Source organism: Brugia malayi (genome assembly GCF_000002995.4).
Source record: "Brugia malayi strain FR3 genome assembly, contig: Bm_v4_Chr3_scaffold_001, whole genome shotgun sequence".
Taxonomy (NCBI): domain Eukaryota; kingdom Metazoa; phylum Nematoda; class Chromadorea; order Rhabditida; family Onchocercidae; genus Brugia; species Brugia malayi.
The window spans coordinates 6,634,470-6,653,213 of record NW_025062477.1 but is presented as its reverse complement, the minus strand read 5'-3'; the positions used below and the strand labels follow the sequence as shown (position 1 = coordinate 6,653,213).

The window sequence follows — 18,744 nt, the reverse complement described above, 5'->3', positions numbered from 1 at the left end:
CAGGATCGGAACAATTTGAATTATATCGAGCAATTTGCTGCTTCATTTATTGCAGCATGAATAAAACATAAAGCTTTCCGAAGGGTTTACTGAATAATATATTCAAAATCGATGAAATGCTCATCTCAAACAAATGTTTGGGATAGAAAAGAAGAATTTAATTTAAATTAAAAATTAATTCTACTTAAAATAATACAGACACAATGTTTCCTTCAAAGACAAGCACCTAAAGTAATTCTCAATCAGTGGTGTTATTTTAATATGAAATATTAATTTCGAAGAAGCTTTGAAATTTAAATATTAGGTTTTTTTTAAAGAATTTATTTTATATCAAAAGGCTTAAAAAAGAGATAGCACACAAGTTTTGTTAGCAACAATTTATGTTAGAAATTAACTCTTTGCATTAGAACTTCTTCCTGTATGGAAAGCAATAAAGTATCGAAAGCTTAGCTACTTCAAGTAAAAAAATTATTTCATCAGATAATAAAAATCTCGTAAAAAAGATAGAAATTACAAATAACACTTTTCAACATGACTCTATCTTTTCTGGTAAAACTATTTGTAATTAGCAATTTATACGTTCATTTGCAGGTTAGCACCAATGACTTCAGGAAATTACGAACAAATTTATCACAAATGTTTAAAAGAATGGAAGTTTTCTTGTTTCAATCAAAATAAAAATTGCTGAAAATGTGTTTTGTTTTGAAAAAAACTTGAAACAAATCCAAATAAGTCTGAAACTCTCATCATAAAGGAATGCTATTATATGACAATGAGAAATGAAAAATATAACTATTTTAAATTTATTTTCCAAAACAAACAAATTCTTAGGTTTAATAAAAGTAGGCATAGCAGGAGGAAAAGTTCAGTACTTCTCTCGTAATTTCACTTGCATTTGTTTATGTTTCTTCGTCGCAATGAAGTAAATTATCTGAATCTCTGGAGATATTCTATTTCGGAATGCGGCTTTTCCGGATGACAATACCAGATGTGGAGCAGTAACGGTGACAATGAAGAAAACTAAGAAAATTTTATGAGAAATTAAAAAGAAAACTAAAATTAAAATAATCAGAAATACTGATCACATCGGGCAAATGGATGAAATTTAGCAAAGGAAAAGAAGAAATGATTAATCGTACTTGGGAGTGCATAAATGTGTAATGGATAAAGTAGAATTTCTGGAAGACACTCTTAGAAAATCTCATCTGGGAAAACGAAAATTAGGAAAAGTCCTGTGAGACGTTTTAATGAGTTCGTATATATACGTCAAATAATTTTAGATCCTACAAGATGCATTAGCAATAAGCAATAAGCAAACAGTGCGAACACTTTCAATTACATTTTCTTTAATCCTGAACTCCTCCTGCTTTATTTCTTACTGAATAATATTTCAAATTAAACATACCTTACTCCATTTTATCCAGTACAGGATTAATGACTACTTTTATAGTATCCCGAAGTTATCTGCTAATGGATTCTTCAATGATGAGTGTGTCATTTATGATTTTACAGTGATTATAGTAACCTATGAAATTTACGAATTAAATTTTATTCAGTAAATAATAACTTAGCTCCTCACAGAATGTTATTGTGATATATTTTCAAGCTTTTCTTGATGTTGCCGTGATCTGAAATGTAAACAAAAATTTGATAGAAGCATCAAATATTTGGAACGAACAAATCGTTTTCTGTTATAAACGAATTGTTTATAAATTTTTAATACTCGATGAGATGATATGGAGTGACATCTTCTCTTATTTCATTCTGTCAATCAACATTTTTCTGGAATATCAAACTGAACTAAGTGAGGAAGAATCTCCTGCATGCCTGCTACATGATTGTCTCCCATCGACGACTTCAATGCCTTTACACTGTACATTTTGCAAATTTATTTCTCCTTGTACTACTTTACTCCGATACTACTATACGTATGCAGGTAGGTAATCACTCACTTCCATTTCATCACTTCATCTTTTCTCAATTTCATTTTATTCATATAAGTTTCTTCTTGCTTTATCACTACATATTAGAATTTTTATTTACAATATTAGTACGCCCAATTATAGTACCAATAATTTTCCTAATTTTAACATCAAAATAAACAGCTTTAGTTCACTAGCAATAATGTTTATCAGCTGATTTATCATTTCATCTCTGCAAATTTTTAAAATTGTGCATTAAAATACCAATAATAATATACAAAAATTGTACTGTTGGAAAATGTCACATTTTTTTAAAGACGCTGAAATGCGACAAAAGTAAAGTGGCACATACTCGGATACGACGACGATCTGTGGAAGTGAAACGACCGATAACTGAACAATCGCCACTGTCATTATCACCATCCGCTGGAAATCACGACCAGTGGACTGTGCATATTGGACAGGATACCATTATTCCTGTAATTAATTTTCTTCTTACAAGTTGAAAACCAATGCTCAAAACACATAAAAATCGGAATTTAAAGTTCTGAGAACCTAAAGTTTCAATTCAAAAGATTAGATTATTCAAATTTCAGAAGATTGTTTTCGAAACATCTTGTAAGCGTATTCATCGTCATTGTGCTGAAACAGGCCGCAAATTAATGGGTTTCCAAGGACCACGTGGTCCACCAGGACCACAAGGCATTACTGGACTTCCCGGTGTCGTTCTTTTTAAATTTTTGATTAAGAGAAGACTTCATAAAGTTAAAATGATGCTATTATTTTTTATGAATAAAACTTATTAATTCAGTCATCAAACATCAAAATACTGTACGTAACCAATCTTTTGTTTAAGGACTTTTGATAATTTTAAAGAAGCAACAAAGAAAATTAATCATCTGTACGTTTTACAGGGAAAAGTGGTCAACAGGGTAAGACTGGTCCAATTGGACGGATCGGCAATGTTGGTGAAGAAGGAGAGCCAGGCATTAATGGTTTTAATTCCAAAAATTAAAAAAATCCTTGCAATTAAATATTTGAATACGTTGAAACTTTCAAAAATTTATATTTAATAGCTATAAGCTATTAACTAATCGACTAACTTCTGCTTAAAAGCCAAGTATGCTTTAGATATTATCGAACACTATCGATTTTTTCTCAAATCACTTCCAGAAATAAATTATGAGTCTTCATTACCTGAAAGATGGGCAGTATGATATTAGATGAAGGTTAACTGCTGACATTTTAGGTCGATGTAATTGTTCATTTCCGGATCCATACCTGCAACAGATCATTGTACCCGGGTCACCCATTATTCAGATTGAAGAAAAAACCATGCCGGTACCGGTATTTGTCATTAAAGAAATAGAAGTATGTTTTGAGAAATTCTTTACTGCTAGCATCATATAGCTAATAGAATGTATTTTACTACAAAAAATTCTTGTCATCCAAAGAACCTATGAAGAGAAATTGAAATGAATATGCAATTAAAAACTAAAAGTAGAACTTAATATGCAGTTACAATTAGAAATCTTCAATTAGGAAAGTTGAAACCATGAATTGAGCATGAATTAAACAAATGCTGCCTGAAGTATATTAATTTAAATGACAGCATTTTGACAGGTGACAAAGTTGGTACCTTTTAAGCCCACCACAACTCGTCTTCATCCATTCAAAAGCAGTTTACCACCTATAAGAGTAACAGATTTATCACAGACACACCTTCTGTCAAAGTTAACAACAGTGAAGAAAACTACATTAAAAATGTTGAAGAAACCAACAGCGCCATCTGAATCTACTTTATCGTTAAGTTTGCCAGGTTGATAATATGTACAAAATGTAATATATCAAAATATTTTGCAATGTCAAGGTATTTTTTTTTTAATGACTTAAAATGCTTTTTATTAAAAATTAAAAATTGTCACTTCTTTTCCATCATTTTTTTTAATTTGCTGGTCCTTCATTTCAATCATAAGCCTTCTTAAAATCGTGTGATCCAGAATTGTTGAATAGAAAATATTCATTAGTTATGCGAATTAAAATAAGTCCATTTAAAAAAAAAAAAAAAAAAAAACTTTTAGAGAATTATGTAACGATAAGAGGAAATTTCACTGAAGATTCCACAACAATTGAGCCATATATTGGCCCACCAACACTTGGCTACAACAAAAGAGGTTTAAAAGACAATTTCTTATGATACGAAAGTACTATCATTTCTTAACAAAGAACTTGTTAAAATTGATTAAATCAAGAAATATTATTTTACTTTCTATAATGCTGAAACATGACAACAGTCATTTTTTTGCAAAGTTTGTAAAGAGAATAATGTCTTTCTCCATTAAATCAATTGATGATTACATCCTTCAACGCTACTTTCTATATTGGGTTCATATTATCAAAAATATTAATCTTTCTTTTTGTTTTTAAAGCAACTTCATTTTTTAAATTCTAGTTTGTCTTCTGAATGCTGTCGGTATTCCTGTACTTCATGCTGAGTCACAGTATAGTACTGTTGGCTCGTGGATGCGCGATAATTTACCTTACAATCAAGAAATGGCTGAACGACGATGGGTAACTGATGATTATGCTTCACCGGTGCTCTATGAATATGAAAATGAAAGACAGCTAATGAATAAAAAGCAGAAAATCAAGTATCGATGTTGACTTCTATTCTATTTGAATTCATTCCATAAACAAAATTCATTACTTTTATTAGTACTCATTTGTTTGTTGTAAATCATAATTTGTGGACTCTCCTACCGTACTTACTTTTGGATGCATTAAGCAGATCATTAGATAACTGCAATTCATTAGTGGAAACTCATATATAATTCTGCTAACTTAACAATTGTATGCTGAAATCGAATGAAGGGATTCTACAGTATCGTAATTTGTTATTAGAAATAAATTTCGATTTTCTATGTAATATTTTCAAGTCCGCCATAATTTGGATTCGTTTATGGATTCGAAAGTTTCAATCTTTTATTTCTTTTCTTTTTTTTTTTTTTTTTAATTTAATTTTGACATCAAAATTTTCAACATTTAGGTATTACATAGACTATTTGGCATCTGGTACAGGCAATATTATCTATAATGGTTCTTATTATTATCATCGACATAGCTCAAGCATGTTAGTGAAATATGACTTAGAATCAACTGATGAAGCACAAATGGATCTGGGTGATATGTCATATCTAGATTGTTCGAGAAAGCCAGATCATACATTTGAGGTGGTAAACTTTTCTCAAACTAGCAAATTATATTAATTCGGTGTTTGTGTTAATTTTTAGTATTTATAAAAAATATGAGCGAATGCTTCCTTTTCTTAAAATTTGTCTCCAAATATTGATTAAATGTCCAAATAGATTTGCAGAAATATTCTTAACTCATTAAAATCAACTTGCTTGATAAAAAAAAACGACATCAAGTATAATGTATTTGATAACATTAATCAGTTGATAGTTTCTATTCATTTCTTCCTTCAAACTGAATCATTTGTTTTTGCCAAGATTTTTCTGGATTTTCCGGACTTCATTTTTATCATTCACCAACTATTGAACAGCAATTATTTATGCTGATATTATTATTTATTTATTTATGGCATTAAATTGAAGGACTGCAACGAAACGGAACGTGACATATGGCTGTATAACCGTCCTCATAATTATGTTGATTATTCTGCTGATGAGAATGGACTTTGGGCAGCTTATGTACGATCTGGCATGCAACATATTACTGTCAGTAAAATTGAGCCAGTAAGTATATCTCATTAAATTTCTAGATTATTTGCTATGGCCACTTTTCAGCCCATAGATATTTCTCTTAAACCTTATTTTTGTTCTCTTTATACATAATTCATTTAATTTAATAACCAATAATAGCCTAGTGTTTAATTTTTTTATTTCTTAAGATTATGGATTATAAACAATTTATAATATTTACGTTGAGCTTTTTTTGCCATTAATTTATTGCTACACAAAAAAGAAAATCACACTTACGTTTTTCGACAACGTTCAAATTATCCGTTGCTGTTTTCTTTTTTCAGATATATTACAGTTGATACTTAATTCAGATTTCATTAAGATTACAATTACAGGATATGCATGTAGTTCAAACATGGGATATTTATGAATTGAATGCAACAAGTGTAGCTGAGACATTTATTATGTGTGGAATATTGTATGGATTAAAAAGTGTTACAGATCGGGACACTGTTGTTAACTTTGCTTATGATTTATTTAGGTAAGTCAATTTGCACTTCTACTTTTACGAAAACGAATGAAGAAAGAAACATTGGCGCATTTTGTTTTAACTTATCGATTAACTTGATAAGCTATTTATAACGAAAAATCAACTACCAATTAAGTGCAGAAATGATGAATTATTTCTCTTAAGAGGTTTATTTTTCAGGTAAGATGGAGATAGAATGTTCTACCGTAACTTTGATTTTTGTAAAATAAGAATACTAAGGTGCCAATTTCAAAGGAAAGTCTTTTCAGGAATGAAACAATAGATGTAAATGTGAAATGGTATAATCCATACGGTGGCATGACCATGTTACATTACAATCCAGTAGATGGACGCTTATATTTCTTTGATTCGAAACGATTATTGAGTGTAAATGTCCGTGTAGAAGGTCAAACCGATCAGTTCACATTTTCAGATTCTGATTAATTATTCTTTGTACATTATATAAGACAATGACTCATAATGTACGAATTTCTCTTATTTAATTTTAAGCCAAAATTATCGCCGAATGTATGGAAGTAGTATTAGTGATTATCGTGCTAGGAGACTGAGAATAGGAAATGAACTAAAGATAATGAACTAGGATGTAACAGATATTTCTTTATTGTGTAGGTTTCTAGTATGAAGTCGATGGTATGAACCTTGTTCGGTATTAGATTTTTAATTGATAAATTACTGAGAAGTGATTATATTTTAGGATAAATTTGACAGATTAGCTGATGAATAATTATATTTTAGAACAATTTGATAAATTAGATGAAAAGTGATTCTATTTTAATCTTTTGAAATGATCTTTAATTACAATCAGCCGCCTTTATCTAATCAGCTAATAATGACACTCAAAATTTTTTGTAATAAGCAAATCATAAACTGCTTCACTGTTTTAATGAAGTGATATTGCCTTTCTTATTCTTTATTGAAATTTGAAAGTCTTAAAAAAAGTGTTATGAAACAAGCGTACTACAATTTGCATTTTGCAAAAAAAAAAAAGATTTTGATTAATAGTTATATCTAAAAGTTTAAAGGTAAAAGTTAATGATTCATATTTATTCTTTATTTGGATCCAATATCGACCTTAACTGTTTCAATGAAGAATGTTATTCCAAATGGAAATAACGAACAAAATGGTTAAGTATTTCGTGAATAATTAATTTGGAAATGAATAATTCGATATATGATACATTTCTTCCAACTACTGCTCTGTTCGAAAACACGACATTGTGCAGATTGTTTGAAAAGCTGAGGTCAGTAAGAAGCTATCTGACCAAAGGATATGGTTTGGTAGAAAGTTATCTGACTAAAGACGCCGAAATTTTGCCTTCAGATGCCAATATTTTTTCTTGTTAAGAAATTTTAGTTTCTTTTTTAAATTAACAATGAAGGCTTTATAATTGGTTGCTTAATGCAAACGAATTAAAATATAATTAATTGATCGATGTTGTAGGGATTATTAGATAATTTCAAAATATATCACAGATGGTTGACTGTAGGAGATATCTGGTTGGGATTTGTATCATTGAGTAGAGACTGTGGTACTGAGACAAACCAAAGTAAAGCTTACTGTCACTAAAGGTCAACTCTCGATGGTTTATAACATTATGCAGGTTGGAAAACCTCACAGTAAAGAGTTTTGTAATTATCTAAAGTATATTGAATAATAAATCTTTAGTTTACAAATTTTTATCTTTAGAATTTAACGTACAATTAATTATTCGATATGTTATAAATCTCAATTTTCCGTCATTTCTGACTTTTCACTGTTTGCCTTCTATCGTTAATTTTGTATATTTTATTTCAAACTCAGGTTCTAGAGAATGATTCTCAAACAATTTTTACTTCCCACTATTTCTTCCTGTTGTTCAGTTTCTCTGATAACTTTTGTAAAAATGAAAATGGTGGGTTATAATTTTTATCGAAACCGTGGCCTATGTTATAAAAATTTGAAGTGAACAGGTCTGGAATTTAATTTTAGCTTATTTATTTATTTTATCAAATAAATAATTTAATAAAAACACTATGATTATCTTTGCTATTATTCCTGCTGAAAAAAAGGAAGGGAATTTATTTAGGAATGATATCTATTTATCTCTCATGAAGTAATATAAGAGTAAGAAATTATCAAGTTATATCTTATCATATCACACAGAAATAATGTAACTTAGAAATATCTTTGTTCTTGATGGCATAGAGTAATAACAAAAGATTTTAATTTCTGGATAAGTCGCTGGATTTATCTAATAATTCAAATATTTCATTGTTGATGATCGATGAATCATATGCAACAATATTTTGATGCATTCTGTTGCATCAGTTTCCTCTTTTAAATTTGATATTTGCAATGCATTTTCTATTTTCAAATTTAATGTTCGTTGAAGAATAAAGTAAATTTTCCCGTAAGTTTTCTTTTTTATTAATGAAAGTAAAATCTAAAAGGTTATAATTTCCATTTAATATATTGTGGCATAGAATTTTTCCATGAGCGAAATTATTTTGATGGAAGAAGAGCAAAGTGAAAATTTCTAACATCAGATTGCTCATTTGAAAGTGAAAATTAGGGTCAGTGCACAAGGGTTATCGAGAGATCAATCAATTAACACCAACCCGCCCCGTACCTGTATCGGATAGGGAACATTCAATGTGGGCAATTCTTTTCTCTCCTTGTTTTCAATAGCTTTCCATGGCATTATTTACATTTTCCTACATATTTTCAAACATTCCACTTCTGTTTATTCAATTTTGGGTTGTTGAAGTTTTTTTCTGGTGAAGTTACATCTCAATAATTAAGTGTGCTACATTTTGGAATTCATTTTAGATGTAGCCAATTGCATGTCAGCTTAATAAGATCATTTATACACTATTTTAATCGCTAATCTTTAATCGTAATACATTATACTTCTCTTTTAAGTTTTTAAATCCATTTTAATTCCAACTCATTGTCAGTTCGAAAGGAAAAATAAATTGTAATTTCTTCCTTTTTTGATTTTGCTCATTCTAACTTTCAAAGGTATTTTTCCTTTATTTAATATAAGAACTTCTAAGGCCTTAAAGAAAGTAAGGCTATCGAAGAGATCACAGTACAATTAGCTCTTGCTTTTGTTATTTTGTTAATGTTACTATGAAAATTAGAGGGATTTTCTCAGAACTTCTTTTTTAATAATTGGATTTCAAATTTAAATATTTGATTTCATTGTTCTACTGATCTTCCAACAATTATTAGTAAAACTATCCTTCGTATTTTTCATTTTTCACCTCGTTCCAAAATTTGTTTATGAATGAACGACTTAGTAAATATCATTCATTCATCATTTTATTCTAATTTTATTTCATTAATAAAGAATACTAATATCTGGAATCAGTTTATAAAATTGTGGATGTCTAATATTCCTTGTTATATCATTAATAATGCATTCTTTTCCCTTCCAGATTTCCTCATATTCTATATATTTCATTCGAATTTATTTCCTATTTCGTTTAAAAGTTCATTCTATCCAATTCTCATAGACACATTATCTCTCTAACGACGAATTTCAGAAGGACGACATAATGAGGCGTGGGCGGGAGAAAAAGGAGACAGAAGTTGGATGAGAATACATACCCATCACACTCCTTCTCTTACATTTAATTTAAAAACTGAAATGTCCGAGTCACGTTTCTGTCTTTGGGCTGTGGTTGGATGGGAAATGTGTGGATGTGTGGGTAAAGTTGCAGGACAATTCAATGTTTGATTACTTCCTGATGAGGCCAGGGTATAGAGACATTTCAAAGGAATCGCTTAAAAGTTTAGAAACTGAAAATATCTTAAGATCGTGCTGATATTCTTCTGCAGTACAAGTCATTGCAAATGTTTTGTTGGTACTATTCTGAGTTGGAGTACCGTTATTACAGAGCTGTAGGTGGTGTTAGTGCTCAAGTGTCAAGGTTATTGCCTTATCAGAAAGATGGCTTTCATGCAACAGGTTAGTTGTTTACTTGCTGTAATTTATCTTTTATATACAGATTACCTGACTATATGTACAGATATTGTTATACTGTTCGAGATTAGCACAAAATTTCTTGCATTTTAGATATTCAAAAAGCTAAATTCGAAAGGATTTGAGATATTACTTGTGAAATGATGCCTAACATGAAAATATACATGGAATTAAGAAACTGTAAAGCAAACCTCTTACAATTGTCAGTTAGATCTAAAGTTTTTTATCAGTAATAATCGTAATCCTTGCTATCGGCGTTGTCATTAATGTACAGAACTTGACCGTACGGTCTAATATAGTTGTTAAGTATACTGAGGTAACATCTTACACATCTTTTGATTCTTTAACAATCTTCTAGGCTTGAGATTACTGGTAGTTTTCTTTACTCAAAAAATTTATCTTATTAAATCTTAATAAATGTGGTACTTAAGATTCAACACATAGCGTGCGTGGGTGCTGGATATGTTGGTGGGCCAACATGTGCTATGATCGCTTACAAATGTCCAGAGATACGAGTCACTGTTGTGGATATGAACGCGGAAAAGATCAAACAATGGAATTCAGATCATTTGCCTATTTTTGAGGTTCTTAATCTTTTCATTAATAATTTCATCATTTCCTAGAACACTTTTCAAATAATTATAAGTTATTTTCTGCTTTCTAACTTTCGGAGTTGAAATTCTATTTCAAGATTTGTCCAATATGTAATTTACAAATGTTCTTTTTAGCCAGATCTTGATGAAATTGTGAAATCATGTCGTGGAAAGAATCTCTTTTTCTCCGACGATATACCGTCAGCAATACGAAATGCCCAACTTATTTTCATGTCCGTTAATACACCAACAAAAACATATGGAAAAGGAAAAGTCAGCATCAAATTTGTGGAAAAATTTAGATTCCATTTTAAAAATGTCATTTTTTAGCAAATAGTGAAATTCTTAACAATGTTGACAGTCATAAGTACATGAAAGGTTTTTTATTGTACCCAAAGAGAAATAAGATAATAGTTATATCGAAAGTATTACATCGATACAGGTCGTATAATTAGGAGTAAAATATAGAAGAATAATTTCAACTTTTAATATTTAATATATGTATTTAAAAAACGGTCAATTCCAGGGTATGGCACCCGACCTAAAATACGTGGAATCTGTTTCACGTGCCATAGCAGAATATTCTTGTGGTCCGAAAATTATTGTTGAAAAAAGTACGGTGCCTGTAAAAGCTGCTGAAAGTATCAGTGCCATATTGAATGAAGCACAGAAGAAAAATCCTCAACTTTCCTTTCAGGTAGCGATAAATTTTCATTGTTTTTATTGAAAGGTATTACTATAAGATGAGGAACAAACGAATAAGCATATTCAGATCTTTTCTTAGAATCTTTTGCTCTCATTCACTGAAAATAACTATGTGTTACTCTTCTCATAGCACCATATAGATTTCGTAATGTAAAAAACGTGATACTTTTGTGTGCTCGTGTTAATCTTTCCACCTTAAAATTTCAGGTATTATCGAATCCAGAGTTTTTATCAGAAGGAACAGCAATAAACAATTTAGCAAATCCAGATCGTGTTTTAATAGGCGGAGAGAGTTCTCCAGATGGTTTGGCAGCTATGGCTCAACTGATACAAATTTACGAGCATTGGGTACCACGGGAGAGAATTATAACTACTAATACTTGGTCTTCAGAGCTATCGAAATTGGCAAGTACTTTCTGTCGCATTCTTTGAACAAAGGATTAATAAATTTCTCAATATGACCAATAATATATTTCTTTTACGAGGTTTTTAAAGCATTAATTGCAAAGTCTTTCACTTTCATTAGATAATTTTGGCTCAGGAAAACAATATATTGCAATCAAGGTACATTCTTATTAGCAAAATACATTAGTTTTAAGTCATCATTCCAATAGTTCAACAAAAGAAAGTGATGTTTAGGTCAACAGCTAAGATTTGAAGTCATTTCAATGTCATCCGTTTCTATTTTTAGGCAGCGAATGCATTCCTTGCACAGCGAATTTCAAGCATAAATGCAATATCTGCGATCTGTGAAGCAACTGGTGCTGATATACGGGAAGTTTCTTATGCAATTGGTCGAGATACTCGTATTGGGAATCAATTTCTTCAGGCTAGTGTTGGTTAGTTAACTAAAATTTTTACCTTTTGATAGCTGGAAAAAAAAAATTTGTTGATTTCTTCTAGTTGTGCAAAATAATTTTCTAGGCTTTGGAGGTAGCTGTTTTCAGAAAGATGTTTTAAGCCTTGTTTATCTCGCCGGATCCTTGAATCTTCACAAAGTGGCTGATTATTGGTTGCAAGTAAGTCGAATGGAAAAGTTTTTTTCTGAATATCTGAAAAGTGGAAACATAAAGTAGTTAAAGTGACAAGTATGTGGTTTTATATGATCATTTAATTAAAACTTCAAGTTTGGTCCAAGATTTGAAATCTCAAATTCTTTTTTTACTCATATTAAAAAAAAACCAATGAGTTGCAGAGGTAAAAATAAAGCCTAAAATTGGAGTGGTTTGTAGGTTGTCGAAATCAATAATTGGCAAAGGAGACGTTTTGCTGATAAAATCATTTCTGAAATGTTTAATACAGTATCAAATAAGAGAATCGCCATATTTGGTTTTGCTTTCAAGAAAAATACTGCTGACACGAGGTTTTCACATTTATTTACACATAAAATGGGGATAATTACGGGAATAATTGTGTAAATTCTGTGGACATTGTTTACAGCTCAAAGAAAAGAGTTATAATGTAAGATGCAAATCTCATCTTACATTTTATTAAGCATCGGCCTACTTTTTTAAATGTTGGAAAATTTTTTGTCCGTAAGATACCGACCACAGCACAAGGTTTAAATTTAAAGTTCGATTATTTCATTCACTTACATAATTTAATTCTCTTACTGTATTTAAATCTAACTTTCTTAGAGAATCCTCAGCTATTCACATAGTAAAGTATTTGCTTGATGAGGATGCTAAACTGGTTGTATACGATCCGAAGGTACCAGAATCACAAATGCGTTATGAACTAAATCAGATTTCCTCTAAAGAAACTGGTATACATCACATCTTTACTTTTTATTGTTTTTGTTTATTTCATATGTTTGAATTCATTTTATTACAAGTGTGTTATTTTACATTTACAAATGATCTTTATTTTTCTTTTCTTTTTGATAAGAAAAGTAAATAACTGGAAAAGCTGGCACAGTTACCATGAATATTATTTAATATTTTACAATAATTTTCGGAAAAAATCTATTCTTGATATGTAGGATGGCGAAGAATTTATTATGAAGAAGATGAACTTACAAAGGAAGTCATTTCGTGATTTTTTTTCAGTTGAGAGACTGTTCACATTCTCGAAGAATCCATACGAAGCAGCGATGAATTCACATGCTATAGTTGTGCTTACTGAATGGGACGAGTTCAAAGTATGTTCTTTTCTTTGCAAGGCGATAGTGATTCTTTTTAACATTTTTATAATTTTTCTTTTTTTTTTGGGTTATCTTTCATTGTCTATTATTTGTACCGCTATGTATCCCTTACTTTTGTTGACATTATGGGTATGCTTATTAAGCAATATTTGCTTATGTTCACCAACTTGCATGGTTTTTGAAAGGAAAATTTTCTGTGCAAACCATATAGCCTTATTGGATTAAGAATTAATAAAATAATTATTAAACTCCTGAGAGTTTTTGGTACTGATTTCTATTTAAAATAATACAAGAAAGTGAGGCTAGTTTTAAAAGTCGGGAGTTATTAAGACATGGAATTTCCAGAGTTATGACTATCGATATATTTTCAACTCGATGGCGCAGCCGGCATCAATATTTGATGGCCGGCTCATTCTGGATCACAACAAATTGCGCGAGATTGGTTTTAATGTATCCGCAATTGGGATCGCTTCATCACAGTCATGCAAGAATTGCTACAAATAAGCTTTTCTGATTGTTGTCATCATCTCTATCATAGCAGACATATCATAAATGATTCTTATCGCTAGCATGATACAACGAGCAATTTTCTCTCATTTATTAATTTTTTAAAGCTTTGAAACCTCTAAATTTATTACTTGATTATGTTATTTAATTTAATTTAATTCACTTCACTCCGTTTCTATTTATCAGATCTGATAGATTGCTTATAGCATTATTAAAAGTAGAGGTGATTCAAAATTTAAGAGCAATGAAGGAGCTAAAAAAAATCTCAAAAAGGAAAGTATGAGAGTAAGTTTAAATTAGGAGAGAGAAAATAAAAACGAATGAATGGATGCTTTCGTTACAGGTGATCAAACGCTATAAATGATGGTTAATTTATAATTTTTCACTCCTGCTTAACATTGTATTTCAAGCTTTTATATTCATTTTTCATTCTCATTCCTACATTATTCAATGATTATGCTTTGTTTTGGATGTTGCAAACTTAGAAATTTTCAAGCAATTAAAGTCAGATTTTCTACCAACCTGTGTTGATGAATTTTCATAAATTATTTGTATCAGGACATATAAAAATAGTATTTGTGCAGGAGGCGAACTCTAAGGATTTTGTCATTTCATTTGCTATCTGACAAAATAGTAAAAAGAAAGCAAAAGACTCAAATGAACTTTTCTGGTAACAAATTCCCACCAAACAAATTTAATACTTATTACTAGCCAAGAAAATCAGGTCATTGCGCCTAAATTTGTGAAGTACTCATTGAGGAGAATGCTGCTAGACTGATTGAGGGATTCTCTCATGACTTAAACAGTTCGTTAATTGAACGGATCTTCAGAAGGAAAAATATGCTTAGCAAATGAAACAATTGTAACTAAAAGAAATTGAAATCAATTTAATTTAAATCATTATTTAAATTAATTTAGCGAGGAATGTTCATGTGCATACGATTTTAATGCCACACAAAAGCAAGTTCGATTTCCATTCAAGTTTAGGAGACATACACCATCTTTTCCGCTGGAAGAAAAGTCTTGACTTCAAGTTTGGTTTCTTTTTATGTTTATTTTGAGAATTCACCCTTTGTACTCCTTACCAGAAAATGTATTCCATAATAATTTGTTACAACATTCATAACAGAAGGTATGTCGTTTCCTCCTCCTCTTCCTCCTTCCAAAAAAAAGTCATGCTTTCTTCCCTTCTGATTAATCCCACCTTTCTAATTTTAGAAAACTTCAGTACTTTACTTCAACATTTCCTGAATATTTCCGATCACTTCAAGGTAAGTTGCAACTATTGCTTTTTATAGGTTTTGTCGCAGATAAGATCTATCAGTGTCATTAACCTTCATGTTCTTGAACATGAAACTCTGCTATACATTGTTAATTTTCCCTTAAAACTCATTTCTTCCAGATCTGTCTAGACTGTTTTAGCTCCTTAATAAATGAGACACAGCTGGAATCAAAATCAACATTAAATTCCGAATCTAAATCCTAAATTTTAAGAAATTTGGGACATATGGGATTTTCCTGACTTCAAAGATATATTTCCTTTTTTCCCTCCAAAAATATAAATTCACAGTGTATCAATAAACGTGCCCATTCAACTGATCAGTCTATAAATGAAGAAATGAAAGTTATAAGGCGAAAGAAAGTTTTCCCTATACACATACATAGAGTTAAGCCTTTATTTGAATCAATTAATTAACAGCTCCAAAAATATCATTATTTAAAAATTATTTTGGGAAGCAAAATAAACAATCGGAAAGACTAAAAATACATTGAAAAATCAGCGAAGACATTACTGATGGTTTGAACTGCACCAAAATATAGAAATCGAGTGCAAGCACATTACGAACCACAGAGTCTGCCATGTTCCTACTTAAACAACAGCGAACATTAATTATGGGATATCCCAAAAGCAGTTAAAGAATTATATACTGAATTAGACCCTACCCTATAACACTATCACCAATTTACGCAAGCAAATATTTTAATTATCAACCTAAGATAATTGCACTGTTACCTCCATTACCAAAATATATGGTTGAACAAAACACGAAATGTTTCATGTGGACATATGGAGTGTTAAAGAACATAAATGATGTTTTCCCTAGTTTTGTGTCTATCTCACCGTGCTGAAAAGAATAACCGAAACCGTTGGAAAATGGATCAGATAAGCAAATACTGAACAGCTCAAACACAACAGCATCTTCTTTTTTTGATTGTGTATACCTCGAAAATAAGTCATGTGTAATCAGCTTTGTATCCATATGTCAGTGAAATTTAACTACGAACTAGTGTTGCTGCTTTGAGACCAGTTCTTTATATTTCATTTCAAGTTCTCGAATTTTGCTCCGCGCTTGCATCAATTCTCCACGTAGTTCACCAATCTGACAGCTTAACTCTTTCTCCACTGTTCTTGCTTTCTCAAGATCTGCTGCCATATGCGTTTTCTCATTAACTGTGAGCACTATTGTAAATATTTTCAACTCACTTTGTAACAAAAACATATATGAAACTTTGATTGCTTTTCAAATCTTTGTGAAATTTACTGCACCACTTTCAAAAATTATGATATTCTGAATTAAAAAATGCGACTGAAGATGCAGCAAGAATGAATATATGAAACATGCCTTCAGCATCCTTCAGTAACTCGCACAATTTCTTATAACGGCTTTTGTACTTCGTTAATTCTGACTCTGTTTTCAGTTTTACTTCTTTATCCAACATCATTTGCCTAAGTGTTTCCACCAGTTTTGATCGATATAATGCAACCAAATGCTGTTCCTTCTAAATATTTCATTTAAAAATTTCTGCATGTATAAATAACAATTGAAGTCAACAAATTTCGTAACCATAGCAAAATGTGCATGTCAAAAAATTTGGAAAACTTCAAACTCATAAAAAAAGTAAAATCCCTAAAACGTACAGTCTTCTGAAGTCCATCATCTTTTGTCGACAAAGCAGAAGCTTGTAAATCAATTTCTGATATGAGTGCTTCAACCGCATCTTTTGTTCTCACTGTTTCCTGCTCCATCCAAGATTCTGTATGAACCTGAAAATAAATCTGAATATAACTCCTGGAGCTAAGCCCACCGTTTTTTTATTAATATTCTTTCGAATAATAAATCAACTGGAAGTTAAACTGTCTACTGCTATTCAAATATCAAACATCGGATGATGCTATCTCTTGCACAGGATCCGCAGATGCCGTAGAAGCCACTTCGCGACTGTTTTCCATTGCTTGTTGCAAATCCTATAAGAAACATTTATGGCAAGGACGAAGAAATTATCTAACAAAATCGTGGGTAATGGAAGACAAATAACGATGTTTGTGGCTTTAGATGGAAAGATAGAATTATTTAAATTAAAAAAAAAAAAATGCTCTACATATATTAGCCTCAGCAGTGCTTTTATTTCTTTTATAGTATTCCTCACATAGAAATAATAAAACACTGGACAAGAAAAAAGAAATTACCTTAAATTGCACAAAAACAAATATGGAGAGAGATTTCAAAAAAGTAATATTTTTTGTTGAGTAATAACAAAAGGGAGATAAATACCTCGTGGTATTTCTTTTCCATATAATCCCCATCTCCATCTTGCACTTTGAAGCCATCTTCCATGACAATAGGTATCTTGAAATTAAGTTAAATTGCTTTTTTGCAAAATCTTAATCATTTTAAAACAACTTAACAAATTTACATTGTATATGACAGAGCTAAATTAAAGAATATGTCATTTATTTATTAAAAATTACACTTGCTTTTTTAGTTTTTTTCCCCTTATTCTTTCGCTTTTGTGGTATGGAATGCACAATGAAACCGCTACTATTCTTGCATGTAGCTGATTTTTTCTGATTCTCATGTTTTTTATTCTGGAAATAAGTCTTGATTTCAAGGAAATCTTCCACAAATCAATCAAACAAATTTTTCCAATTCCATTTTCTGGAAAAATCTGTATGCAATCAAAAAAAAAAGCTAATAAAATTGTCAAAAGTTTTGTGCCATTTACAGAATCGGCTAACCGTGTAATTTAAAGAAAGCAATCAATAGATAAGATATGGACTAAGCAACGAATCAGACCATACGAAAGCTGATTTTTTGACTGAAGACCTGCCACTCACAATCATCTTTAAAGCTCCTGTTTTGTATTTAAAAATTATAAATCTGTTTCTACCATTTCAATCCTAACAAATAGGTGAATGACCTGGCTAGGTGTCACTTTACTCATCAATTTCGTGCCATTATCACCATCACTTGACGAACTCGTATCGTCGTAAATTTTCAAGCATGAGAACTTCGAGCGTTCACCAACAATAGGCATTTCATACAAAACCAATGTTCAAAACTTGTCACGGAACAACCGAACTACAAAAATGTTGCATTAACAATGCTTACAACCGCCTTTCAAAATATTATACAAAGGATCTCATGAACATTTCATTGGTAATTGGGGAAATTATAATTAATAATGATAATATATATGAATCATATGACTTTAATTTACTTCAGTTTACTGTTCTGGATTTGAGTGAGAAACATGGAGCAAAGTAAACTGATTGATAGGTCTAAGACAAGTGCGAATAGCAAGATTCCAACCCAACATCCTTCATTAGCATTATTCAGTGACCAGTCCGATGAAACGACTCGTTTCACACTACC

The 18,744-nt window shown here is 30.7% G+C and overlaps 3 protein-coding genes across 4 annotated transcripts; 2 read left to right on the top strand and 1 right to left on the bottom strand.

The window, feature by feature from the left end:
* Positions 1-1,834: 1,834 nt before the first annotated feature.
* Positions 1,835-6,596, top strand: Bma-unc-122 (Uncharacterized protein; the record flags this gene model as incomplete). The annotated part of the gene is made up of 12 exons (XM_043080205.1): positions 1,835-1,936; positions 2,240-2,401; positions 2,519-2,642; positions 2,837-2,917; positions 3,172-3,293; positions 3,546-3,741; positions 4,004-4,096; positions 4,375-4,573; positions 4,969-5,152; positions 5,537-5,677; positions 6,019-6,164; positions 6,422-6,596. The coding sequence occupies 12 exons, from the start codon at positions 1,835-1,837 to the stop codon at positions 6,594-6,596; spliced, it is 1,725 nt and encodes a 574-aa protein (XP_042936139.1).
* A 3,521-nt stretch (positions 6,597-10,117) lies between these two features.
* On the top strand, positions 10,118-14,086 carry Bma-sqv-4 (Uncharacterized protein; the record flags this gene model as incomplete). Of its 2 annotated transcripts, XM_043080203.1 has the most annotated exons (11): positions 10,118-10,126; positions 10,573-10,725; positions 10,870-11,007; positions 11,261-11,431; positions 11,647-11,848; positions 12,135-12,278; positions 12,364-12,458; positions 12,672-12,802; positions 13,077-13,204; positions 13,488-13,579; positions 13,928-14,086. In XM_043080203.1, the coding sequence occupies 11 exons, from the start codon at positions 10,118-10,120 to the stop codon at positions 14,084-14,086; spliced, it is 1,422 nt and encodes a 473-aa protein (XP_042936137.1). The 2 variants fall into 2 exon arrangements, with proteins under 2 accessions (XP_042936137.1, XP_042936138.1); XM_043080204.1 differs by lacking the exon at positions 10,118-10,126 and having other exon boundaries at positions 10,627-10,725.
* Positions 14,087-16,374: 2,288 nt separating this feature from the next.
* Positions 16,375-18,406, bottom strand: Bm12822 (Uncharacterized protein; the record flags this gene model as incomplete). The annotated part of the gene is made up of 7 exons (XM_043080202.1): positions 16,375-16,541; positions 16,714-16,870; positions 17,010-17,135; positions 17,253-17,336; positions 17,644-17,718; positions 17,847-17,957; positions 18,290-18,406. 7 exons carry the CDS (start codon positions 18,404-18,406, stop codon positions 16,375-16,377), a joined length of 837 nt encoding a protein of 278 aa, XP_042936136.1.
* Positions 18,407-18,744: the final 338 nt, after the last annotated feature.